General features: G+C 38.1%; 1 protein-coding gene across 2 annotated transcripts in view; it reads left to right on the top strand.

The window, feature by feature from the left end:
• Positions 1 to 27,059, top strand: part of Clmp (CXADR like membrane protein) — a 94,992-nt gene that overhangs the window by 49,695 nt on the left and 18,238 nt on the right. For both annotated transcript variants that reach the window (XM_047515731.1, XM_047515730.1), the window contains one exon: positions 23,016 to 23,173. In XM_047515731.1, coding sequence (XP_047371687.1) covers positions 23,016 to 23,173 — 158 coding nt within the window. The remainder of the gene's footprint in view (positions 1 to 23,015; positions 23,174 to 27,059) is intronic.

The raw sequence follows: 27,059 nt of genomic DNA, 5'->3' as shown, positions 1-27,059 counted from the left end.
ATTGTTTTACTTTGTTTCCACTTTCTTTTTTCCTTCCCACTTCTTATTAAAACAGATAAGGGGCTGGGGTTGTAGCTCAGTGGTAGAGAACTTGCCTAGCATATGTGAGGCACTGGGTTCAATCCTTAGCATCACATAAAAGTAAGTAAATAAATAAATAAATAAATAAAATAAAGATATTGTGTCCATCTACAATTAAAGTTAAAAAAAAAAAATAAAACAGGTAAGAGATACAAATAGTCCCTGACTTAAAGTGAATGGTTCTACTTAGGATTTTTCCACTTTATGATGCTGTGAAATCAATATATATTCAATAGAAACCCTTCTTTGAATTTTAAATTCTTATCTTTTTCCAGGCAGGCAATATGGGGTACCATATTCTCTCATGATGCTGCACTGGAGCAGGGATCCTCATATTTAGTAGGCTAAGTGTAAGCACAAAAGGATGGGAAGCAGACCTCAACTAATTCAGAGAAGACTTTATTCATTTGCAGTCTCAGGCACCATTGGGGCACATTTTCCAGATGTGAAAATGACCATCAGTTACAGGGGGTATTTTGGTTTTATAGAGTACAATGAGGATGATGTAATCATTGGAAACTGAGCAGGTGCAGTTTTGACCATGCATTTTTGACCATCAGGGGCTAGTTGTACAGGTTAAAACCAGACCCCCAGGGATGAGTACTCAAATCTTGCCCATTGTTACTTGTTGTACTTCCGTTTAGGACTAATTTGCCATGAGGGAAGGTCAAGGTCAGTGTCTGCCCCTTTCCTTTAGGGCCAATTGTTATCAGGAAGGGGTACACTGGGAGAGGCTACATTGTCCCTCCATTTTTCTTGGGGAGCTGTCTGGTAGGAATATTATTTACCATAACCCTTCACAAAGTGTACATTTATGATTTATATTTTCAACTCATACAATGACTTTATCAGGACTTTACCCCATTATAAGTCAAAAAGCATCTATTTCATACAAATATGTGCTATGTGCTTTAAACAAGTGTTATATATAATTCTTACAACAGTGATGTGAAAAGATCTATTATGTTCAATTGACACATGATAAAACTAAGTTTAAGTAAATTAAGGATCTTACTTAAGGTCAACATAGTAAATGGCAGTCAGTACTCCAGTCTGACCCAAGCCCACTCAGGAAACCATTCCCCATGCTGTTTTTAAAACCTAGTATTTAAGAGTTTGAAAATGTTAGTGTGGACATTCTTATTTTTTTGTTATTGCTTTGTTTTTGCTTCTAATCTTAAATACTAAAATTAAACTAAGAAACGTTAAAAATTTCCTGCAAGACTCAAAATATTCTTTTCCATATTTTTTTCCAACCTCTGTGGCTACTAGGAAATATTTCTTAATGGAACTGACAGGAAAAGTTTCTGTATCCTTTATATTTGAGGAAGAACAAAGATGTAAAACTAACCAGTCAAAATACTTTGGGAGAAGTAAATCGATTACCTAAATTCTGTTTTGGAATGATTTATATTATTTTGAAAATCCATTTGGAGAATAAAATCAAAGATCTCATCACATTGTTTATGCTGTGTGAATATTGCATACTCCTATATCGTGATGGTGCCTAGAAGCACCTTTCACCAGGATGTTAGTGGTAAACTATTTTCTGATTCCTAAACTACTTCTTCCCCACACATTTCAACTGCTCAGTCCACATAGCCTGCCTTGTGCAGAACACAGTAATGATATAGCTCACAGTGGCACCTTCCAGGGAAGGTGGACTTCTTCCCATCAGTGTCAGGACATCACTTAGGGGACATGAACTTACATAGAAGAACAGGGCGATAAAGTTTCTCTTCTGCCTCTTGACTTGCTTTTATTTTTTTATTTTTATTTTTGGTGCTAGGGATTGAACCCAGGGCCTTGTGCACGCGAGGCAAGCACTCTACCAACTGAGCTATATCCCCAGCCCTGACTTGCTTTTAAACACCATCAACCAAATACTGTTTTTCTTCATTTATACCATTCAGATAGTAAATAATTTTCCTTCCTTTTTAATTTTACCAAACCCTGCCAGAGAGCAGGGCAAAGCTCCTTAGTCTTGATGCCCAGGGGGCCACTGCCCAGGCCCAGCATATGTCTGGAACTCCAAGAGACACTGGTGGCTATGAGTGAGGATGATGGGAACTGATCTCTGTCCATCAAAGGACCAGTTTGAGCCTGCCCCAGAGCACTTAGAGTCCTCACATTCCCCCGTATAGACCCAAGAGTTTCAAATTTCTTAGATGAACACCACACCGTGTTCCCTGATCCCAATTCTAATTTTCCTTGTCTCCTTTTCCCTTTAATGCTTTTACTCTTTCTCACCATCTACAGTTCTGTGAAGGCAGGGTTTCCTTAATCCTGCTTTAACATGCTCTTTTCTGAGTGTGGGCAGAGTCTTCTCTGTGGCTTAGTGGTTTTGAAAGCTAAACAGAGCAGGAGGTGAAATGCAATCCTTGGCTCTCTAAGTTATATTTATTTCTTAAGAATTTCTGGTCTGGAGCTTCCAAGGAAGAAAACTGTATCTTGGTGAAAAGAAAGGGGTAGTGGATGAGATGGGAAAGTAACCCAGTGTCTAAAAACGAAGAAACAAATAAACAGTACTGAGAGAGTCAAAAGGCCTGCTTCCAGTCCCAACTTTGCCATTAATCTGCATTAATATGACTTGACAACTACCTAATTTACAAGGTAAAGTAGTTGATGAGAGTAGTAATGAACAATGTTTAGGGATACAAGCTCCAAAAGAGACCTTGCATTCATATATGGGCTATGACTTTTCCTAGCTATATTTAATTAGGCAATTTATTTGACATGTTTATCATCTGTAAAATGAGTATAAAATCACATCTATTTTATGTGGTTTTGTAAGGATTAAATAATATTCATAGAGCTCTTGGCAAGTGCTCAATAAGTTAGCTATTAGCATAGAAGTTCCACAACATTTTTCCTATTTTTGTATGTTTTCAGATTTAATTTGAAAAAGAGGTCAATTTAGTTGCTTGACATTTGACAATGATTAATTTTTAAAATATTTTTCACTTTTTAGCTTGTAGACTTTTATAGATGTATATAGTTAGTTGTAGGTGGACACAATAGCTTTATTTTATTTTTATGTGGTGCTTAGGATTGAAACCAGTGCCTCACGCATTCTAAGTGAGTTCTCTACCACTGAGCCACAACCCCAGACCCAGCTTGTAGACTTTTGTTTTTTAAAAGTTCCCTTTCTTCCTGAATCACAGAGGTTTTTTTTTTAAAGATTATGAACGGATATTGAACTTGTTAAATTCTTTTTCTCCTTCTGATGAAAAGATATTGCTTTTCTCCTTTATCCTATAAGTGTAAGGAATTACAATGACTGATTTTTTGATGCTAAATCAACCTTGTATTCTGAGAATAAAACCCATTCGGTCTGATGCATTATTCTTTGTATCTATTGCTTGATTTGCTTTTGTTGAGGGTTCATGAGGGAGATTGGTCTGATTTTCTTTTGTATGTGTTTGATATCTTTATCTGGTTGTGGGGATCAGAGTAATACAGATAAAATGTATTAGGAAGGTCTCCTTCCTTCTCTATGTTCTGAAAGAGTTTATGTAGAATTGTTCTTAATTCTCTACTCCCAGAAGGTTTAGCTCTGGTGTCTAAATTTAGAAGAGACTACCTATCTGTTAGTTCTCCTTCTTCCTACAGAATAAAGCTTATTTACCAACGTGGAAAAGAAGCACTTATCTCCAGAGGTGGAACAGTCTAAAGATGCAGTTCAAAAGGGGTTTGAGGGACTGGGGAGATAGCTCAGTCGGTAGAGTGCTTGCCTTGCAAGTACAAGGCCCTGGGTTCGATCCCCAGCACCCAAAAAAAAGGGGGGGGGGCGTTTGAAAAGGCTGGGACCGTATAGCTCAGTGGTAGAGCACTTGTCTAGTGAGTACCATGTCTTAGGTTCAATTCTCAGCACCTCAAAAGAAAAAAAGGCTTGAATAAGTTAAGGAAAAGTTTAAAAAGGAAGAACTCTACCATAATCTAATCAGTATAATTGTGTGGGAGATTAAGAAGTCAAAGTATACTTAAAGATGGAATTGCATGTTCATAGTTTTTTATAATTTCCTTTATAACTTTTATCACATTTATATATCTGATTATTTCATTATATTTAATTTGACATAATTAAATGCTTATAATTATTTTCTTTTATTCCTGCAAGTCTTCTTCACACAATTATAAGTTTCATTATAAAAGAGACTAATTCTGTTTTCCTTGTTACCTTCATAAACCTGCCTCAAGAATGGATGCTGGTAAATATTTAATTAATGTATGGATAGATTAATGAAATAATTAGCATTTTCAGATGAACTCTCCAGAGAATTTGCTTGTCCCTCTGAAAAATTAATCAGTTCAGCTTACTGTCATTGAGAGACTATTTGGTGACAAGTGTTGTATAAATACAAAAGTGCATATGAAAAATGTCCCTGCTTTTGGAGTTTAATATCCAGCGGGAATAAAAATGAGAAAACATATAGGCATAGCAAAACATACAATTATAGAAGTGTCTACAGAGTATTATGGGAAAATGGATAAAAGAGAAATTCATGCTGTTCTGGCAAAACCACATATTCAAACTGGCTCCTTGAAAGAATTCCCCAAAGCAACACATTGTGGGTTGTGGACAGGAGTGTGTCTTTGTTAAACTCCCTCCAGCCCATTTGCCAGAAAGTGCTCAATGTATGGTTAAAGACTGGTATGCGTGGGATGTGGTCCCTCTTGCTGAAGAGAGTAGGAAGCAAGGAGATTGAGTGCTGGGAAATGTAAGTCCCGAAGGACTTGCTTGTCAGAAAAGGAGTTTCCTCTTGATCCAGTAGGAGCGGTGAGGCCACTGGAGATGGGCACAGCTTTGCAAACTCCTTCATCAAAATGCTCCTAAAGGCAGAAACATGTGCATGGGCACCTCTAGGGATCTGGGACATAAGCATGGCATTTCTTTAAACTCTTGCTTTTGTTTAAAAATGAATGTGAATTTTATATTGTGCTCTCTGCATTTTTAAATACAGGGCATGGGTTTTTGTTTTTTGTTTTTTGTTTTTTGTTTGTTTGTTTTGTATCAGGGATTGAATCCAGGGCACTTAACCACTGATCCACAACCCAGCCCTTTTAATATTTTATTTTGAGATAGGGTCTCACTAAGTTGCTTAGCGCCTCAATAAATTGTTGAGGCTAGCTTTGAAATTGTTATCCTCCTCCCTCATCCTCCTGAACTGCTGGGATTACAGGTGTGTGCCACTTTACCCAGCCAGAGCATGGATTTTGATTACTTACTAATTCAATAAAATGATACTTCAAGAAAATATTGATTACATAATTACTGTATAACCTAGGTATCCCTATCATACCGTCCAAGACCTCCACAGATATGAGCAGAACTTTATAAGGAGGAAAAATATGAAGAATATCCATTTTGTTCACTGCTATATTCCTAATACCTTAAATGGTGCCTTACACATAGCAGGTGCTCAATAAGTGTTTATTAAATAAAAGAATAATGAGCATGAAATGATATGACCAGATACTCTAAAAAGTGATATGAACAGATGGCTGTTAGATTATTACAGAAATACAACCTAGGAGAGCAACAGACAAGCCTACATACTGACTGAATTATTTCCCTATCCTTCATATTTCAATTCACCCACCTGTGACATCATAGCCCACCTGGAGATTTAAGAGGAATTGCCATGGTGACAGGGCAGAAATAGGATTAATCTCAAGGAATGGTAAACCAGCTGGGTTTGAAGGCTGAGGCAGGAGTGTTTCAAGTTTGATACCGGCCTTGGCAATTTATCAAGGCCCTAAGCAACTTAGTAAAATCCTGTCTCAAAATAAAAAATAAAAAGAACTGTAAATATAGCTCAGTGGTAAAGCACCCCATGTTCAATCCCCAGTACACAACAAAACAAAACAAAAAAAGGATGGTAAACTAGTCACCTGGAAAGTTATAGATAAAAGCAGAGACTTTATTGCTAAACAAACAAAAAAATTAGAGCTGCTCTTCAAAGGGCCAATTCTCATAATATTTATCTAGAAAATTCCCTCTCCTAAGTCTCCCCTTAAATGAATTGCTCTCTCCTCCTTGCTTCTTTTTTTTTTTTTTTTTTTTTTTTTTTTGGTTATCCCCTGTAATCCAGTTCTGACTGAAGTTTGTTCCCAACCAAACATCCAGCACTCATTCCTACCTCTCTGCCTTTGCAAAGTTTCCCTTCACCTGTCACCCATCCTACCCTCTAAAATGCCATGATCTTTCACACTGGAAGTCTTATTTCCTTCACTACTATACACCATTCATATTGATTGCCATCTTTACTAAGTACCCAAGGCCTTAGAAGTAGTATAATTTTGTACTTAGTGTATTCATTAATTCTTCCCTATGTCTTATAAGTATATTGGATGTATCATGCAAACAGAAAGCAGGAATCTCATGTTAATCCTACTCTTATACCTTCCACATAATCTCTGTAAAATGTTGGAACATAATACATGGTCGAGTTGCTTCTTCACAGGTTGACACAGGAACTAGTGGTCAAGGTCAAGGTCATTTCCTCTGCACCTCCTCATAGGGCTCACCAAAAATTTCTCATGCATAAGAATTACCAGATCTCTGCTACAGTTCTGCAGAGTTCATGGCCCCAGAAAGGCCACAGCTGGAAGCCAATATGATATGCCTAGAACAGCTGATTCCAGGACTAAAAACCATAGTGGCTTTTAAGGGCCAAAGAGAAAATGAAAGATTTAAACAAATATTTTTCCTAGGGAGGCCTCAGTCTCTAGAAGGGTTTCCAAGCTGCAAACGCAGCAAAAGAGATTAAAGTGGAAGAGAGTTTCGCTGGGCAGAACAGGGCTTCGTTTACATGGAGAACCATGGCCTCATTCTGAGGATCTCTGTACTTCTTTAATGCATTCTGAAAACTTTGATTCATTTTCCAAATCTGAACCAAAAATAGCTTAAATACAACATGACTGGTGAACAGAAAGAAAGGATGGAAGGAGGTTAAGGAAGAGAGGAAAGGGGAGGCAGAGGGAGGGAAAAGAAGAAAGAGAAAAAGAAAGGACAAATAAGATGTTTTTAAAAATCCCCACACATTTTCTCTTTGGGTTTCGTAGGTCAAAATTAGCAAAGTGACTGGCAATTTTCTCATTTCTGATGAGACTTGCTTTCATGTTTCTCTTGTACCGTCCTCTCATGTGAGGTCCTATGCAGAAGGGAGAACCTAATGGGAGACAGAAGCCTCTTCTCATGCTGAGCAAAGGGTGTTGTGACAGAAATGCTTTCCAGCAGGCTGTGACCACCCTGTGTCCAACACAAGCTTCCTGAGCACAAGGACAAGCTGTTTTGTTTCCCTAAGGACTGTCCTCTTTGGCACAGGGCTGAACAACACTGTCACAAACAGTATGGTCATCAAGGGACAGAAACCTGCAAAGATGACTTATGTTGAACGCGGGAAGTGGGACAATAAAAAGTCATGGATACGACCAAGTTCTTAGTTTTTCTGAAAAATGAAAAGGAGGAAATGTCTACCATATGCAAGGCGATACCTGCTCCCCCAAATCACTTACTGATGATATAGGTGACATGGTGGATTGAACAAAGGCATTGTTCTGTTTCCTCCCCAACTCCCATTAAGATGAAAGTAAAGGAATAAGATGATGTAAATCTACAAGGACAAGATAATGGGGGAGGAAATAAAAGTAGAAGAGAAATGACAAATGTTTGGCAGATGAGAGCAGGTAGAAAAGAGGTAACTGATTTGCCACAACACAGTGGACAAAACATCAGCACTAATGGCAACAAATCATTTCATTAAAGGGCTCAAGGCCTGGAAACTACATTGGTAAAGCAAAAGGTTAAACTGAGGCATGGGGCTTAGAACTGCAGGATGAGGTAAAAATCTGTTTTGAAAAAAGAAATCAGATACCTAAATTTCCCCTGTACCTTCCACAAGAGACCCTGATTGATTTGTCATTCCCAGAGAAGGGGAGTTTGGGGGAAAAAAAAAGATTCAGAGGTATCAGACACAGCAAAGAGCAGGAGAACGGCCAGTTCGTAAACAAAGTCAGTATCTGTGACCTCTTTGAGGCTGCTCTGTTTGTCTCCTGGATATGACTCCCCTGACTCCATCACCCACCAGCTCAGAGAATGTTGACAGTCAATACCCACTCCTACTGACAGACAGGTGATTCTCTGGGAAGCAAAAGCAAAAGCTTCAAAGAAAAAACCTACCTACAGACATTGACATTTACACAATGAAAAGGTCTACCGAGAAGCACCCCCTGATCTGCCGTGCAACAAGCCCTGTTCATTTCTGACATCACCAAACAGCTTTACAGTATCTCTCTACTAACATTTGAGTAAAGTAAGAGAGAAACAAATAGAAGCAGAGATAGTCAAGCAACCTATGATTAATACCTGAGAGACATAAGGGCGGACATATCCTTGAAGAATAAGATGTCATCTAAGAGCAACAGATAATAGCAACGACAATGATAGCAATATTAATTGAACATATTATGTATCAGGCATGCTTTAAAACTAACTTAATTCTCATAATCTACCTTAATCTTACTTAATGCCCATGAGTTGAGTACAGTTAATGCCCCCATTTTATACAGTAAACTCAAACATAACATAAAGAACTTGCCAAAGGTTATCCAACCAGAAAGGAATGTATCTGGTTTTGGAATCACTGATTTTGACAACTGTCTTCTAAGAGATCTCTTGAGAAAAAACTTGGAACAATTCAAGTATTCAATCCTAACAACATAAGAGAAAAGACAAGAAAATTAGAGGATCAATCCAGAGGTTCAACATCTGAGGGATAGGTACATAAAGAAGAAGAGAAAATGGTAGAAATTATTTTTAAACGGTACAATAACATTTCCTGACACTTAAATGAAATGAATCTTCCAATTAAATGGTTTCACAATTAAAATGGAAAGCAGGTGGAAAATAGGTAACTGATTTGCCACAACACAGTGGCCAAAAAACCAACAACAACAAAAAAAACAACAACAACAAAACCCAACTTAGTAAAAATTGATAAATTCAGAGGTGAATCATAACATCCTAAAAACTTTGGGGGGAAATAAAGAAGGTCAAATTATTAAAGATTGGAATTAAAAATAGCATCAAACTTCCCAATAGGAATCCTGGAAGCTAAAATTCCAACACCTTCTGGAAGTTGAATGAAAATTATATCCAACCTAATATTCCATATCCAGCCAAATCACGAATCCAGTGTGAGACTTGGAAAATACATGAAATTGTAGCAACTGTTACCTGCAGGAGGGCAACTGAGGGTCAGAAGAGATTTACTTTTCACTGTATAGCATTTCGTTCTGCTTGAATGTTTACCATATGTTCTATTGCATTATTATTTTTTTAATTTTTAAAACTTGTTACAGGGATGCTATAATTTACTAGGTTGAGGAACCACTCATATTAAATAATAAAGTTCTCGGGTGATGTCTTGTCTCCCATAACCCGCTACCGTAAGCATCAAGTATGCTGGGGCTGTGGAAAGGGAGATCAGTCAGAACTCATTTGCTGCTCTCATGGAAATGCAAAGATCATCTGGAAGACGATCCCCTGGAAAAACAAATCCAAGACTCATAGTTAGATCATTTGAATAAATACATGAGTGAATGGATGAACAAATGAGCATGAAGCAACCATTTGAGTCATTGGGTGTGGGTGAGTGACAGGAAGAAAGTAAAGTTAGAGAAAATTACTTGACATTACAAATCCTCCCTTGCTGAGACTTGACATTTTCTGCAGGGATATATGTACTGGAAATAGGGAGCCAAATTGCAATGCTGAGTCTATTCTTGCCACCTTCATTTGAGAAGCCGAAGTCTGGTTTAGCCCATTTATCTGCATGCTGTCATTAAGAGGCATACAGATCAAGGTCCAGATTTTAATCAACATTATCCATCTCTGGGAGAAAAGGATCTCTGAGATTTTCCTTGTGAGGTATGAGTTAAGTCTGATTATAGTTCTGCTCACACATTTGATGTAAGAAGTATATTAAAGCTTACTGTAGTCTTTAGGAATTTAATACACTAGTGATTTTCAAGGCATTTTAGAAGACTTGTTAAATTAATGGTATGATACATTTGGTCAGCTTTTCATGAACCATATTAGTAAGAATATATTCTGAACATTTCTTCCAAATGATCGTAAGCTAGTAACTTTAGTCTCTTGGAGAAATACTAGCACATTCTTTAATGTTGAACACTAATGCTGTATGGGGAATTACTGTCTTTCACATTTTACCTGCTATAAGCTTTGAAGATAATTTTGGGTTTTTCCCCTTGAGATCAGGATGGCAGAACTTTTTTTGTAAAAATTACCCCATGATATATTCCAGGAAAATATATTACCAGAGTGACATGAACAACGTTATAGTTTACATACTATGTAGAGCACAGGTCTCAAGTCACCCTGTTAAGTATTGAAATTTTGGTTCTATCAAGTATTTGCTCTTAGATATTACCAAATTACTTAGCCTCTCTGAGTCTTAGGTTTTGCTGTATGTAAGAAGGCAAAATTCTGCCTCATAGGGTTGTTCTGGTGAAATAAAATGATATATGTGTATATGTGTCCATCTCTTTGAAATTATTAAATGGAAACAAAGTTGACTTTCCCAATTAGAATCCTAAAATAATAGTGTCAAAATCAGCAATAGTAGTAGTGCTGTTTGTGCTGTTATACAACTGGAAAGGAATGTATCAAATTTGTACTGTCATTTTGATCCAGCTGGAGGTGATTTTCCTGTGAGTAGAAAAAACAGTGCCCTTGATTCTTTTTATTTTTTTTTCACGCCTCTTCTGTCCCTCCCTAAAAAGAGTGACTGAAAAGGCAGAAGAGACAAATGTCAAACCAGTCATCTGCCCTTTGTTATTAGCTGTGATAGGTAGAAAGGAGAGGATAAAGACATATCAATGGATTTCAGTTATCAGCATAGTCTCAATTTGTCATTGTCATGAATCGCTAAAAATTGACTATTGCCCCCTCAGTAGTAAGTCTATTTTTAAATTTTCTCTTCTGTTCAAATCTCTGGCAAAAGTAATGAAAGATTTAGATTTAGAAAGTGCCTTAGCATTTGGAATGAGACCAAGGCTATAAATAGATATGTCAATGAAATAGGTTAGGGTAGATCTAGTTCTCAAGCCTCAGAATCAAAGGTACACATTCTTTCTGATCTGTGCACAGCACTGGCCTGCATGCAGAGGTCTCTGTACAGGGTGTTATGTGTGTGTTCCTGCATACGTAAGCATGAATACATGCATGGAACATATGTAAGCATACTACTCAGGGAAGAATTCCAAGGTTGCTCTACTTTTTTAAAGGTCTGGCCTTTGTAGACAGGCATCCTTCCCCTGAAAATTATTACCGGAAAAATCAAGATAAAGCCTTGTGCCCAGAGAGTGAACCCCCAGCCTATAAGACAGTGGCGAAGCTTACATACTGACTGTCTGATATGATTGACCTTTCTCTTTCCCACCACCAGACTTTGAGAACTTCTCAGGATGAAGGGACCACAGTGATTTTCCAATCAGCCTGCAATGAGGTCAGCTTGGCCACTGGCTTGCTCAGCAGACAAGATGTCATTCATAGTCTGTGAAATGTCATCAGCTATCGCTTATAGCTGCTAAAATTCCAACCTGTTCTTCAAGCCCTAGAATCAATATTTCCTCTTCTATGGAGCCATTCTGATCACCCTAGTGATCTTCCTCCTTGATTCCCAGAGAACTCTTTGATCTTTGATCTTGCACTGGGTTTGGTGGGTGCTTGTTTTGTCTCTTTATTAGACCATGGTCTCTTCATAGACAAAAGACAATGTCATTCATCTTTGTATTCCCAGCAGCACCTCATATGGTAACAGGAGTGCCACTTGTGCTTGTTGAACCCATGTGCACTCCTGGATACTCCCCTCTGGATATCAATGTCAGAAGCACTGGAAAAAAGGTGTTAGGTTAAAGGAAATGTTGGGGAAATCAGTATCCTTGAATATATTATGATACAAAGTAACAAAAAATTGGATACTAAAAGTCCTGTCAAGATCTTGGAACAGTTTTGCTGTGATTTCGGATTCTCAGTGAAGATAAGAGAACATGAACAACTTGGTACGTTCCAGCAGACTAGTTTTAATAGAAAGTTGACCTGAAGATGAGACAGTGACCTAGATTACTTTCTGAGAGACTACCCCAGTTTGAGATTCTAGATTACATATAGTGAGAACAGTCCAGAATTTTATAATTCAGGATAAAATACTGGCCTACAACAAAGACCAAACTTCAATATTTAAAGGACCTTGACAGTTCTTTTACTAATTCCTTAGTTTCTCAACTATCTGGGACAGAATTTTGTCCCTTCCCTTTTTGCCTGTTCTTATCATCTGCCTAGAGATAATACTTCAGACCATCTGAGTAATTGTTTATTTTTCATAACAAATTCAACAATTAATTTTTGTTCAAATAACTTTTTAAGGTTTTTGATCTTAGACAAATCAAATATCTGTTTCAGCAGAAAAGGGGTGAAAAAGTGACCCTAAGTTGTTAAAAGTTATTAAAATAGTGTATGTTTCTATTTCCTGGATAAGGTTCCTCCCAAACACCTGATAATATTTCCTAAGATTTCCATTTTTTCCATGGGTCCTTGAAAGTGAACTGCAGATAGCTGGAAACTTCATATATAATGGCAAGTGGCAGCAAAATGATTATTGAACTTAAATCCACAAAGGTGTACAATTCTTTGTCAATTTTAATCCTTGTTATGAATCGCATGGTGAGGCATTGGCTAATCCTCCCTGAGTAAATTCTGCCCTCTTGTGGATTAAAATATGCACAGGAAAGAAATGCTACAGTTGCCTGGGCTAGTTCCTTTTAGTTCTTTCAAGGAGCCCTTCAACAATCCTTGAAAGTCATGTGAACAATGAAAGGACCCTTTGTATACATTGTGTAAAAGCTCAAAGACACTGACAAAACATGTTGAAAGATAATAATTTACATTTGTATTTCCTGCATTGCACCACATTCAACTACGACAGTACCTTTGAATATACCAGGAACTCAATAAATATTTCGCAGTGAGAAAACATTTTGAGTATTCATTCAACATCCAAATATAAGTATCCTCTTCCTTGATATACCCCTACATGAATGACTCACTGGATAACAGCTCATTCTCCCCTTAAGCAGGACTGTTACCACGTCTATCAACATATTAATCCCAGACTGGAAATGTAGCAACTCGGAAGTAGATGACTTGCCTCGCATGTGCAAGGCCCTAGGTTTGACCCCCCAACGCTGAAAAACAATTAAACAAACAAAACCAACCAGAACAACAACAAAAACACATTGGGCCAAAATAGCATAAGTCTTTTGTAAGAGAATCACATAATTTCAGAACTGAAAAGAGGTGTTGGAGATCTCCCAGTTTATCATTTTATGGTTGAATCTGTTATGCCATCTGGGTCCAATTCTACCCTAAGGAACAAAACTCAATAAGCTTTTTACTTGTTTTATAACCTTTTAAATTTTACAAAGCAGCTACCATATTGACCTTAAGTCTCCCACCCTCCTAATTAATTCACCTATAATTAAGTCAACAATCCTATTATGACATGTTTTTCATACTTCACCATTTCCTGGTTATGATCTGAATGCCAACTTTGTTAATGTCTCTTACAGTTTTTAGCCTCTAGAACTGAACACGTGCTGTGGACATGCTAGCATATCTTTTATGAAGTACAATGGGGCTGTTACTTCCCATATTTAGAACATCAGTCCTCCATGAATGCAGCTCCAGACCGGATCAGCACCTTCAGCAGCCACATCAACTATCGGTCAATAAAATTCTTGTAGTCTCCACATCTTCCAGGTTGCTCCCTCCATATACTTGTGTTTAGCTATAACTTTTAACATTCATCTCCATAAATTTGTTCTTTGACTCAGAATTACAGCTAGCAAGATAATTATATGTTTCAAGTGTTTCCAATAAGATTAGCTCTGCTACCTAGCTCTGTGCATCGACATTTAATAAAAATTATCAGTTTCGAACCTGTGATTTCAACGTAAAGACAAAGACCTTTGGCATGGGAAAGAAAATGGAATCAAACTTTGGAGGTGGTGTTTATCTCCACAGTGCCTCCCATTGGCCATGTGGCCTCAGTTGCATGGCCTTAGTTTTAAATTAATGCCTTGATTTAACAATAAATTAATTGTAAAGTATCGTTAACAAGCTTTCCAAGAGTTTGAGGAAGGAAGAGAAACTGTTATCATCTTTGTATTCACCATCCACACCTGATAGGTGAAGAGCCTGACTTTCTCAGTCTCTTGATCTATAAAATGAGAGGTCAATTAGAAAACTTCCAAGGTCCCTTTTATTTTTCTGGGTAATGTTTGATGATTTTTATTCTCCTGGGGCTTTCTCAAGTATTCTGTATACAGCAAAACACAGGAAACTCTCTTCCTATTCAGGAAATGAACTCTACCAGATCCATTGAAATTAGAATTACCACTGAGTGGAAGGAGAGATTTTCCCACTTTAATTGCTGTTAGAGGATGCTCTGCTGTATGTGAGATTGGGTGTTTGGAACAGCTCCTACATCTGCCATCGGGTAACTCACCATGGTCACTAATTTTGTTACTTGGTCCACACAGCCTAGTAAACAACAACTCAAATCTAAAAAATGAACCCACCCATTCCCAAACTCTGCACTAAGCACTGTGGCTTCTCCTGAATGGAACCAGGCCCTGGGGGGTGGGGGTGGGTGCCGTGCCTGTATTGCTGATGGCAATATTGTAGGAGCCCTTCTCTGGGGAGAAAAAACATGGAGAATTATGGTATGTTGTGCCCTCTCAGCATCCAGTAAGTATTGGAGAAGTGGAAGAATTCTCTGTTAGGGAAATAAGAGAGAAATAGATTCTTTAAAGGCAGTATCTTAGTTTCTATTAAAAAGTACCCCTGCCTCATCTCTTTGAAGGAGGTCTTGAAGGCTCAAGAGAATCTTTAAATAAATGTTACACTCTAAACTTTCCAAGAGTAAAACCTTAAACTAATCTTAACTGAATGTAAGCAATGATCATCTGAGAAAAAGCTCCCTTTTTAAGCAGATATGAGCAGGAGAGGGAGCTCATATTTTGTGGGGAGCCTCCTATGTGCTATTCCTGTGCTAGGTGCTTTTACCTCAGTGGCTTGCTGAATTCCCATTTTGCAGATGAGAACACTAAGGCTCAGGGAAGGTAATTCTCCCAAGTTTCTTGGTAAGTGCCCTAGTTGTATGCAAAAGTCCCACTGAGGGAAAGCCTGCAGCTTCCGAGAAGGCATTTTGCAGGTACACCAGGAGGCCATCCTCGACACTGCCCTCTTCCTACCGTAAACTAAAACAAAATTACAACAAAACTCCCAGATGCCCAGTGAAGACACTTCCTTTACTTGCCAGTCTGCCACTAACTAGCTGTGCAACTTGACATTTCAATCATCTGGGCAAGAATTTCCTGGCAAGTTAAATTGATTATCTCTAAGGTCTTTTTAAACAAAGATGACTTTTGCAGTGCCCAAGGAACCCTAGGCTCATTACTGGTGGTCAGACTGTCCCTTCCCTCTCACCCACTAGATGGCAGACACATGCCAAGCATTTCCTTGAATGCTGCTAAGCCCTGGAGAGTTAAACACGGAGGCCAGGCCCCTGTTTATTTAGGCTATGAACAGTGGACTTTGAAAAAGACTATAGAAGGATCATAGAAATCTGCAGAGATCCTGGTGGCATCTTAAGTGTCTAGAGAGCTGAGGTTCAGGAAGAACTAGAGATTCACAAGCTCTGGTTGAGGTGCCTGCTTTGATAAAATCATTTGTATTCACTGAAGAGCCATTGCTGTATTTAATTCTGGATATGGTATAAATAGAAGCTGGCACTCTGTCAAAGCACACCACCCACCACTATGTTCCAGTTCTTTGGGGACATCAACCAAATATGAGCCTTTGATTCCCTCTAGTGGCCCAACTCAGCAAGTTTCATAGCTGATTTTTTGCATTTTCTTATTCAGTGTATAGTAAGTACCTACTGTATGCACTACATTGGCACTAGGTTCTCTACTTTGCCCAGGGTATACAGCAGTGATTTCATTTGAGCATTGTTGTGTTTGGTAGAGGTAGAAGTAGGGGTTTCTTCTAATGCAAACTGTCACATTTCTCAGCTGCCCTGTAGCTTCTTTATGGGAACTGAAGGAGGATGTGTTATTCTGTGGATTATTTCTGCTTTTAATGGGTTCTTAGGACCTGGGACTAACTCTTTAACCCTGTGTCTTAGTTTGCTTGTTGGTAAAACAGTTGTGTGGGTTAGATTCAAATCAATTCAACAAATATTTATTGAATACTTGCAGTGTATTCAAACTTATAGGATAAAACTCAAAGTGAAAATATCCTATTAGTTGATAGGAAAATTGTTCTGATATAGGCAGTAAAAGGAAATTGAACATATTATTTCCATATCAATTGTGCCACATAAATTCATCCAAATATGAGGCCAACATACCAAATTCCACTTATAGTCCTGCATTTTGCTTTACATTTGCTCCAACAGAACTCAATGTTTGGGATATGCATGATAAGAGGTGACTCAAAACTAAAGTTGGGATCATTCTGCCTAACCTGAGAAAGTTGGAAACCAAGGAGAGGCTGAGTGTTATTATAGGCAGCCCCTGAATCAAATAGAATGGTAGAAATAAGGCTGAACTATTCTTTGCAAAATTTGGGTGGAATAGTCACCAATTACTTCCAAATAGCCAATCGTTGGTCAATAGGTAGTATGTACAATACTTACCCCCACCCCACCCCGTTTCCTTCTCTGGGATTTTGACCCACAGGATAGGGAAAAACTGTTCAACTGAAGAATTAATTGAAGCATTTGACCTGTAGGAATAAATTTTTAATTGATCCAGTGTTTTGTTACATCAATTAATTAGTCTTTAATACTGCAGATTTAAGTGAGCAATGCCAGAGCATTACTTAGCCAGGTAATAAAAGAAATTAATAGAAAAGAGGAGAGAAGATGAATTTGGAGTCTCGTAGTACCAAGTACCAGTGATGGGTAATTTATAAATAACAGAAATTTATTTCTCGCAGTTCTTGGTCATCTAAGACCAAGGTACTAGAGGACTAGGATATAACTCATACATAGAGTTATTGCCTAGAATGTGCAAGGCTCTGCATTTGATCCCCGGCACCACACAAACACACACACACACACACACACAAATCAAGGTGCTGGTAAACATAATGTCTGATGAGGGCTTTCTCACTCATAGACTGCCATCTTGTTTCTGTGTCCTCACATGGTGAAAGGGCCCATGGAACTCTCTGGGTTTTTTTTTTTTTTAATTTTAATTTTTTATTGTAAACAAATGGGATACATGTTGTTTCTGTTTGTACTTGGAGTAACAGCATACCATTTGCATAATCATACATTTACATAGGGTAATGAGGTTTGATTCATTCTGTTATTTTTTCCTTCCCCCCCACCCCTCCCACCCCTCTTTTCCCTCTAAACAGTCCTTCCTTCCTCCATTCTTGCCCCCCTCCCACCCCCCATTATGTGTCATCATCCGCTTATCAGTGAGATCATTCGACTTTTGGATTTTTGAGATTGGCTTATCTCACTTAGCATGATATTCTCCAATTTCATCCATTTGCCTGCAAATGCCATAATTTTATTATTCTTTATGGCTGAGTAATATTCCATTGTATATATATATACCACAGTTTCTTTATCCATTCATCAACTGAAGGACATCTAGGTTGCTTCCACAGTCTGGCTATTGTGAATTGAGCAGCTATGAACATTGATGTGACTGTATCTCTGTAGTATGCTGATTTTAAGTCCTTTGGGTTTAGGCCAAGGAGTGGGATAGCTGGGTCAAATGGTGGGTCCATTCCAAGTTTTCTAAGGAATCTCCACACTGCTTTCCAGAGTGGCTGCACTAATTTGCAGCCCCGCCAGCAATGTATGAGTGTACCTTTTTCCCCACATCCTCTCCAACACCTATTGTTGCTTGTATTCTTGATAATCGCCATTCTAATTAGGGTGAGATGTAATCTTAGTGTAGTTTTGATTTGCATTTCTCTTATTACTAAAGATGGTGAACATTTTTTCATATGTTTATGGATTGCTTGTAGATCTTCTTCTGTGAAGCGTCTGTTCATATCCTTAGCCCATTTGTTGATTGGGTTATTTGTATTCTTCGTGTAGAGTTTTTTGAGTTCTTTATAGATTCTGGAAATTAGTGCTCTATCCGAAGTATGAGTGGCAAAGATTTTCTCCCACTCTGTAGGCTCTCTCTTTGCATTGCTGATAGTTTCCTTTGCTGAGAGAAAGCTATTTAGTTTGAATCTATCCCAGTTATTGATTCTTGCTTTTATTTCTTGTGCTATGGGAGTCCTGTTAAGGAAGTCTGATCCTAAGCCAACAGGTGAAGATTTGGACCTACTTTTTCTTCTATAAGATGCAAGGTCTCTGGTCTGATTTCGAGGTCCTTGATCCATTGTGAGTTGATTTTTGTGCAGGGTGAGAGATAGGAGTTTAGTTTCATTCTGTTGCACATGGATTTCCAGTTTTCCCAGCACCATTTGTTGAAGAGGCTATCTTTTCTCCATTGCATATTTTTGGCCCCTTTGTCTAGTATGAGAAACTTGTATTTATTTGGGTTTGTGTCCGTGTCCTCTATTCTGTACCATTGATCTACCTGTCTATTTTGGTGCCAATACCATGCCATTTTTGTTACTATTGACAGTAATTGCATTCTAAAAGTCTCCACCCTCATAGCCTAATCACCTCCCAAATGCCCCATCTTCAAATACCATCAATTGGGGGTTAAGGTTCAACACAGGCATTTGGGTGAGGACATAAACATCGAGTCTATAGCCAAGTCTTAGGTTGCTTATAGGAAACCACTGCTGGAAAAAGATGAAAGAGGAGAGGGAATGAGAGAGAGAGAGAGAGAGGAAGGAAGGAAGGAAAGAAGGAAGGAAGGAAGGAAAGTGGAATTGACTTCCTATTGGCCAACAGGATATTGTATGAATAGAGAATCCAGGATCCAAATGGGGTAACTTGAAGTTTTATTTTGGATAGAAAGATTTGTTTCATATTTTGAAATCATATGACATGATACTAGAAAGAATGGAAAATAGAAGTTGGAGAAACAAAACAACATGTCACTAAGGGAAACGGAGCTCTCTCTAAAAGCTCTTTTGTTCCTGGAGGCATTCTTGTACTACAAAGAAGTCTGAGAGAGTAAGCTGTCATTAGTAAGAGTCTAAGGAGTGACCTGGAAATCTAGCATGGTGTTGGAGCCTGGGTGATGCAACTTCCTCTAATGTAACAGGGTGGGCCCTATTCGGGGAAACTGCATGGGTTTCTGCAGTATAGGGAGAGGGGCTATGGTCAGGGAAAGTGCTCAGGGTGGCCTCAAGGACAGTTCTGTCTAGATATTGCAATGAACTTAAACCCAGACTCAGTGTCTACCCTCCCCACTTCATCCCAAAATAAAACTCATTATCGTGCGGTTAGCTTTCCTAGTACTACTAATGCAATCCTACCAGTCACACAAGCTTGAAAACAATGTTTTCAAATCCTTTTTCTTTTTCATCTTCTTAACTCTAGTTGCTCTGTTCGATAGTGTTGACGTCCACGTTACTTCTCAGATCTGTCCTTTATTTTTTACCACCTTTACCACCTATCTCTCAACTGAAAAACAATTAATAGCTTTTTCACAAAAGCATGCCTCAGTATCTCCACTTTCACTGTGTGCTCTTACATACAGCTCCTAAGTCTACCTCAAGCAAAGTCAGGAATTATGTCACTATGCCCATTGTGGCAGGCAAGGCCTTTTATCACATAAACTGCCCCATCACCTTTCCAGTTTTTTGTTACTGCTTTTCACATTTATTCTTCACATCAGCCAAGCTAAACTATTTATTACCATTACCGATATCCTCCTTCCCAATCTGCCTCTATTACCATAATTTCCCCTCCCCGCATCTCAACACCTTTTCTCATGCTTTATTCTTATCTAGGTGAATTTAATTTGCCAACGCCCATGTCAATATACCACCTTTCTGTGTTATTTATATATTTACTTATGTATTTATTTATTTTGGTATCAGGGCTTGAACCCAGGGGCACTTAACCACTGAGCCATATCCCCAGCGCTTTTGTATACTTTATTTAGAGACATGTTTTCACTAAGTCGCTTAGGACCTTGCTAAATTGCTGAGGCGGGCTTTGAACTTGCAATCCTCTTGCCTCAGCCGCCCAAGCCCTTGGGATTATAGAGGTGCACCACCACACCGGGCCTTTTTTGTGTTTTTTGAGAATGTGTCTCACTATATTGCTCAGGCTAGTCTCAAATTTCTGAGCTCAAGTGATCCTCCTACCTCTTGAGTATCTTGAGGATAGGATTATAGGCATAGGCCACCATGCCCTGATGAAATACCACCTTCTTTTTTTTTTTTTTTTTTTGGTGGGGAGGGGTATCAGGGGTTGAACTCAGGGTTCTGGGTTCTGTATTTTATTTAGAGATGAGGTCTCTCTGAGTTGCTTAGTGCCTCACCATTTCTAAGGCTGGTTTTGAACTTGGGATCCTCCTGTCTCAGCCTACAGAGGTAGGCACCATGGCACCTGGCATCGCCTTCTTACTAATATAATCAGTTACTTTGCATTTAGAGACACCAAGTGCTAAACACCACATTGGGTGAATTGCATACAGTATTTCTAACATTTACAAAACCCTTGAAAGAGTTAAGTTTTTCTTAAATCCTATAGTCAAATGCCTATATTTTTTCTCTTCTCTAAATTTGCATAGTTCTTTGATCATGAATAATTTCCCTTTAGATTACAATATTTGTTTAGTTGTCTTTTAAAAAATGTTTTATTTGTTCTAATTTGTTGTATATGACAGTAGGATGCATTTATACATTTTGATATATCATATAAATGGAATGTAATTTCTCATTTTTCTGATTATACATGTTGTAGGATCATATCGGTCATGCAATCCTATATGTACATAAGGTAATAATATCTGTTTCACTCTACTATCCTTCCTATTCCCATATCCCTTCTCTTCCCTTCACTCCCCTCTACCTAATATAAAGTAACTCTATTCTTTCTTATCCCTCCACCCTATTTCAAATTAGCATCTGCCTATTGAAGAAAACATTCCGCCTTTGGTTTTTTTGGGTTTGGCTTATTTTTCTTAGCATGATATTCTCTAACTCCATCCATTTACCAGCAAATACCTTAATTTCATTCTTCTTTAAAGTTGAGTAATATTCCATTATATATATAATGGAATATATATATATATATATATATATATATATATATATACCACATTTTCTTTATCCATTGATCAGTTAAAGGGCACCTAGGTTGGTTCCATATTTTAGCTATTGTAGGTTGAGCTGCTATAAACATTGATGTGGCTGCATCACTGTAGTATGCTGATTTTAATCTCTAGGATATATAAAGAACTCAAAAATTTTAACACCAAAACAACAAATAACCCAATCAATAAATGGGCTAAGGAACTGAACAGACACTTCACAGAAGAAGATATACAATTGATCAACAAATATATTCTCTAACAATTAGAGAAATGCAAATCAAAACTACTTTAAGATTTCATCTCACTCCAATCAGAATGGCATTTATCAAAAATACAAGCAACAATAAACGCTGGTGAGGATGTGGGGAAAAGGTACACTCATGCATTGCTGATGGGATGCAAACCGGTGCAACCATTATGGAAAGGAATATGGAGATTCCTCAGAAAAACCTGGAATGGAACCACCATTTGACCCAGCTATCCCACTCCTCCTCAGTTTATACCCAGAGGACTTAAAATCAGTTGTCTTTTTTTATCCTTCTAAATATATGCTACTGGTCAGGAATTCATTTGCAAAACAGCAAGTTTTACTTCTAAGTTTCTATTTTTGTTTAGTTTTTGTTTTTGTTTTGACTTCAAGTGACTTTGAGTCTACAACTTAAAGAACAGGACTTGTTCTAGGTGTGGTGGCACACACCTTTAATCCCAGTGACTCAGGAGGCTGAGGTACGGAGATTGTATGTTCAAGGCCAGCCTCAGCAACTTAACCAGGCCCTAAGCAAACTGAGCAAAATTCTGTATTAAAGTAAAAAAATAAAAAAACTCTATGGTAAGTGTCCCTAGGGTCAATCCAAATGCCAAACAAACAAATAAAAAGTTACTGGGCAATTAGTGCATGAGTTCTATGAGTATCATCCTTTTGGAAGAAGATCAAAAGATATAGTTGTTGACCTGAGACATTTTACTGTTGATAAAAAAAAAAAAAACAACAGTAAGAGCGGGGTGCAGTGGCACATGCTTGTAATCACAGATACTGTGGAGGCAGGAGGATTACAAACTTCCTCTGAAACTTAGCAAGATCATGTCTCAAAACAAAATAAAATAAATAAATAAATAAAAGAACTGATAATGTAGCTCAGTGGCAGAATACTTGCTTAGCACATGTGAGGCCCTAGGTTCCATTCCCAGAACTGCAAACAAAACAACAAAAAACCCAACCAAAAAACCTCCTCGTAAGGGAGACGAGCACTAGAAGAATGTAATTCAGGGAGGTTAAATAATATGAATGAGGATTGTGAATGTAGCTCAGTAGAGAAGCACTTGCCTAACTTATGTGAGACTCTGGGTTTGATCCCCAACATCACCAAAAAAAAAAAAAAAAAAAAAAAGATAGATGAATTCCATTAAAAGAGGATTCAGTGTGAGATAATAGGACATCCAGTATTTCTCATCTAGGATTTCCCCAAACCCTTGACCTGCATCTTGCAGATAGGAACATCCAATAATTACTTTGTTGTGATATTTGCTCCCCATGCATTGCCATCCAGTTTCTGCATTACTCATTAAAGATTTCCCTTTTCCAGTTTCCTACTATGTTGGAACCTTGGGAACTCACACTGAGATCAAGAGAGTGGCAGAGGAAAAGGTCACTTTGCCCTGCCACCATCAGCTGGGGCTTCCAGAAAAAGACACACTAGATATTGAATGGCTGCTCACTGATAATGAAGGAAACCAAAAAGTGGTAAGTATACACCTGACTAGAGTCTGCCCCCTCCCTTGTCCCCTTACTTCAGTCTCAATGTCTTTTTCACTGGGCCTGAAAGAGCTTGAATCACTTTTTCATTTCACTTATATCTAAAGGGTGTTTGGGTTGTGAGCATAGGAGACTGTATGTTCCTAGGGCAAGCCAAAACTATTAGTCATCTGACCTTTGCCTGGGGAGGGAATCTGCACTATTAGCATCTTTGCCTAAGAAGGGAACTAAGATGTACCAGCGTGATCCCTTAGTTGAATGGGCAGAACCCGAAGCCTAGAACTCTTAGGAGGCCTGCTCCTCTTCCTCCTCTTAAACCACTTCCATCTGTCTATGCCTCGGCTTCACACATGGTCATGATTTATAGGCTCCAAAGATTATGTAATATAACAAATAACATGCAATGCAGAAAAGCAAGTACAGGACATGTTTGAAAATGATGCCCACATATATAACTGGCCAGCAAGAGAACTGATATTGGTTCTGGAGCTGGAAAATAAAGGAACAGACCCTGGGTTTTTGGTACTCAGTTTGGATAGGACCATAAAGGACCTCTGGTTTCCCATACCTCTGGAGTTTCCCAAAGTGCTCAGAGTATCCACTGGGCTGCCTGTAATTAGAAAACGATAACTAAGTAAGCTACCACTGTTACTCTTCTGCCTTGTCTCCAACACAGCCACAGCAATTTTCTTCACTGAGGTTCCTACCATAACTACTATCTCACCTCTGTTACTTTTTAGTTTTTTAGTTTTTTTTTTTTTTTGTACCAGGGATTGAACCCAGGTGCGCTTTACCACTGAGCCGCATCCCCGGCCCTTTTAAAATATTTTATTTAGAAACAGGGTCTTGCTGAGTTTCTTAGGGCTTCCCTAGGTTGCTGAGGCAAGATTCGATCTCACAATCCTCCTGCCTTGACCTCCTGAGCTGTTGGGATTACAGGCACTCTGAGTTTTTGTTGTTATTGTTTTTGTTGAAAGTGTGTATTTTTGTTTAGAAGTTTGTGATTTTAAAGAATCTGTGTTATGGTTTGGATGTAAGTTGTCCCCCAAAAGTTCTTGTGTTAATGCAGGAATATTCTGAGGTGAAATGCTTAGTTTGTGAGAGCTGTAACCTAATCAGCCTATACTGGTTTGAATGGACTGACTGGGTGGTAACTCTAGGCAGGCGGGGCATGGCTAGATGAAGTGAGTCACTGGAGGTGTGCCCTCCTCCCGTGTACACTTTCCCTCTTTTTCTTCTTCCTGGATGCCATGAGTTGAGTAGCTTTCCGGCACCATGCCCTTCCTCCATAATATTCTGCCTCATCTTAGGCCCAGAGCAAGGCAATTGACCCACCATGGACTGAACCTCTGAAACTGTGAGCCAAAATAAACTTTTCCTCCTCTAAGTATCCTTGTTGGGTATTTTGGTCACAGCATTAAAAAGCTGACTTAGGGAAACTGATTTTAGACTTTTCTTCTTTTTTTCAGATCTTTGCTTCTTTTCCTTGTAAAAAATAGAAGTTTTCCTTTCCTATTCTGTATCTATATTACTCATTTCATACTATGATTTATGCTAGGAGAAGCTAAGGTTTTCACTAAAAATTAATTTCAGGACCACTGCTGGAGTTTAATATGCTTAAGTAGCTGTCTACCTCACCTTGTTATTTTGATCCTGATTGTCATTTTGTTCTCATCAAGCATCATCTTGAGATGATCTGTACTCTGTAGAGCAAGGTCACCTTAACCTGAACATGTTTATTCCAACAACTTCTTGGTCAATCCTAGACATGATATTCTCAGTTCTGAATGAAGTAAATAAGAACCATGTTCCTATAGTAAAAATCCAAGAACCTGGTAAATACCCTTTTGACCATACTTGAGTCAAGTTCCTGACTAGGCCTGATTTTGGACTTCCTCTTCTGTCCTTATAAAATCCATTTTGAGCAAGAATCCTGCCAAGTCAGTTCAGTGAAAATTTCTCAACCTTGTTGTCTGACCACCTTCAACATCTTATCACCTGGCCTGCCTTCAACAATAATTCTTTTAAGTGTTGAGTCAAAGACTTCCTTATTCCTAATGTTTCTTCTTAATACTTCTCCATCCATTGACCTCTACCCTGTTCCTTGGGTAAACCACACTTGTCCATTTTGGAGTCAGAGTTCAGCCCAATCTTTCTCCCCATTCTAAGATCCCATTGTAGTGGTCCCTATACCTATTGCCATTTCCCCCTCCCCTTGAATGAAGTCTGACTTATCATCTTTAACAAGGATCACTGAATAATTTCCTTTTTAGCAACTCTACACATCTAACTTTCACCTAGGTTTTTTTCATTTGCCAAAATAAAAAAATAAAAAGACTTGCTTGGTTATATATCCAAGTAAATATGAGGGTGAAGGAGTTAATGTTGATTTCAAAAGGCACTGATAGAACTTTTTTTTTTTTTTTTTTTTTTTTTTTTTTACTGATAGAACTTTGAGTAGACAAAATTCCCTATTTATCTTCATTGACACTTCACAGTAGGGATGGTCATTTATTCAATCATTCAGATCACACAAATTTATTTAGCATTTCCTGTATGCCATACTAGGTACCAGGATACAATAATAAAGAAGCCATTATAATCCCTGCCTTCTGGAGGCCTACAGCAAAGACATTCAATAACTGGGAAGGAAGCTAAGTGTGGGGGTGCATGTCTGTAATCCCAGCAATTTGGGAGTTTGAGGCAGGAGGATTACAACTTGTCAGCCTCAGCAACTTAGTCAGACCTAAGCAACTTAGCAAGACCCTGTGTTCAAAAAATAAAAAAGACTGGGAATGTAGCTCAGTGGTAAAGTACGTCTAGGTTCAATTCCCAGTACCAAATAATAATTATTATTATAATTTCAAAGGGAGGGAGGGTGGAAGAATGGATGAAAGAAAGTAGGGCAGGAAGGAGGGATATTAGCTACATGCCAGATACAAATCTGTTTAGCATGTTTTATCTTTTTTCATTTAAACCTCATGACAAGGATTAGCAGGCCCATTTTACAAATAAGGAGCTGAGCCAGAGATGGTGGTAGGATCACATACCTGTAATCCCAACAAATTGGTAGGCTGAAGCAAAAGTATCACAAGTTCAAGGATAGCTTCAGCAACTTAGCAAGAGTCTAAGCAATTTAGCAAAACTCTCAAAATAAAAGAAAAAAGAACTGGGTAAATCTTAGTGGGTTCAATCCCCAGTCTAAGAACAAAATAAAAACCAAAAACAAATAAGGAACTGAATCATGTTTGTGTGCATGAACACACACATACTAACACAAATACAAAGTGAGCAAATTGCCTAAGGTCACCTATTTGCATGTTTAAATTGGGCGCTCTGACATTAGTGTCTGGGTTGTTAACCACTACCTATATTATTTTTAAATAATTTGAAAGCAAAATATGTCATGTGGAAAATAAGGAAAATATAGGTAGAAAATTTTTCTAGACAGAAATAATTCTGCATAGACCCCGGTGAAGCAAAATGTTTGGCATTAGTGGAACTTGTGAAAGATTAAAAATCAGTTTAGGGGCTGGGGCTGTAGCTCAGTGGCAAAGCACTTGCCTAGCATGTGTGAGGCACTGGGTTTGATCCTTGGCACCACATAAACAAATAAAAGCATGCTGTCCATCAACAACTATAAATTTTTTAAAAAATTAAAAATAAAAATAAAATCAATTTAGTCAAATTTAATAAAAAACTATTGAATTTCCCCCAATACATACACTTTATATAAATATATAAAGGGTCATTTTCAAAACTAATCATCATGACAATCATCATGACATGAATCTTCCAGTCACAGTGTTCCACAGATGTTCCTTAACTTATAATAGGCTTATATACACACAATTGTATGTTGAAGATATTGGAA

The sequence above is a fragment of the Sciurus carolinensis genome, chromosome 11 (genome assembly GCF_902686445.1).
Source record: "Sciurus carolinensis chromosome 11, mSciCar1.2, whole genome shotgun sequence".
Lineage (NCBI taxonomy): Eukaryota > Metazoa > Chordata > Mammalia > Rodentia > Sciuridae > Sciurus > Sciurus carolinensis.
This window is presented reverse-complemented; position numbering and strand designations above follow the sequence as displayed.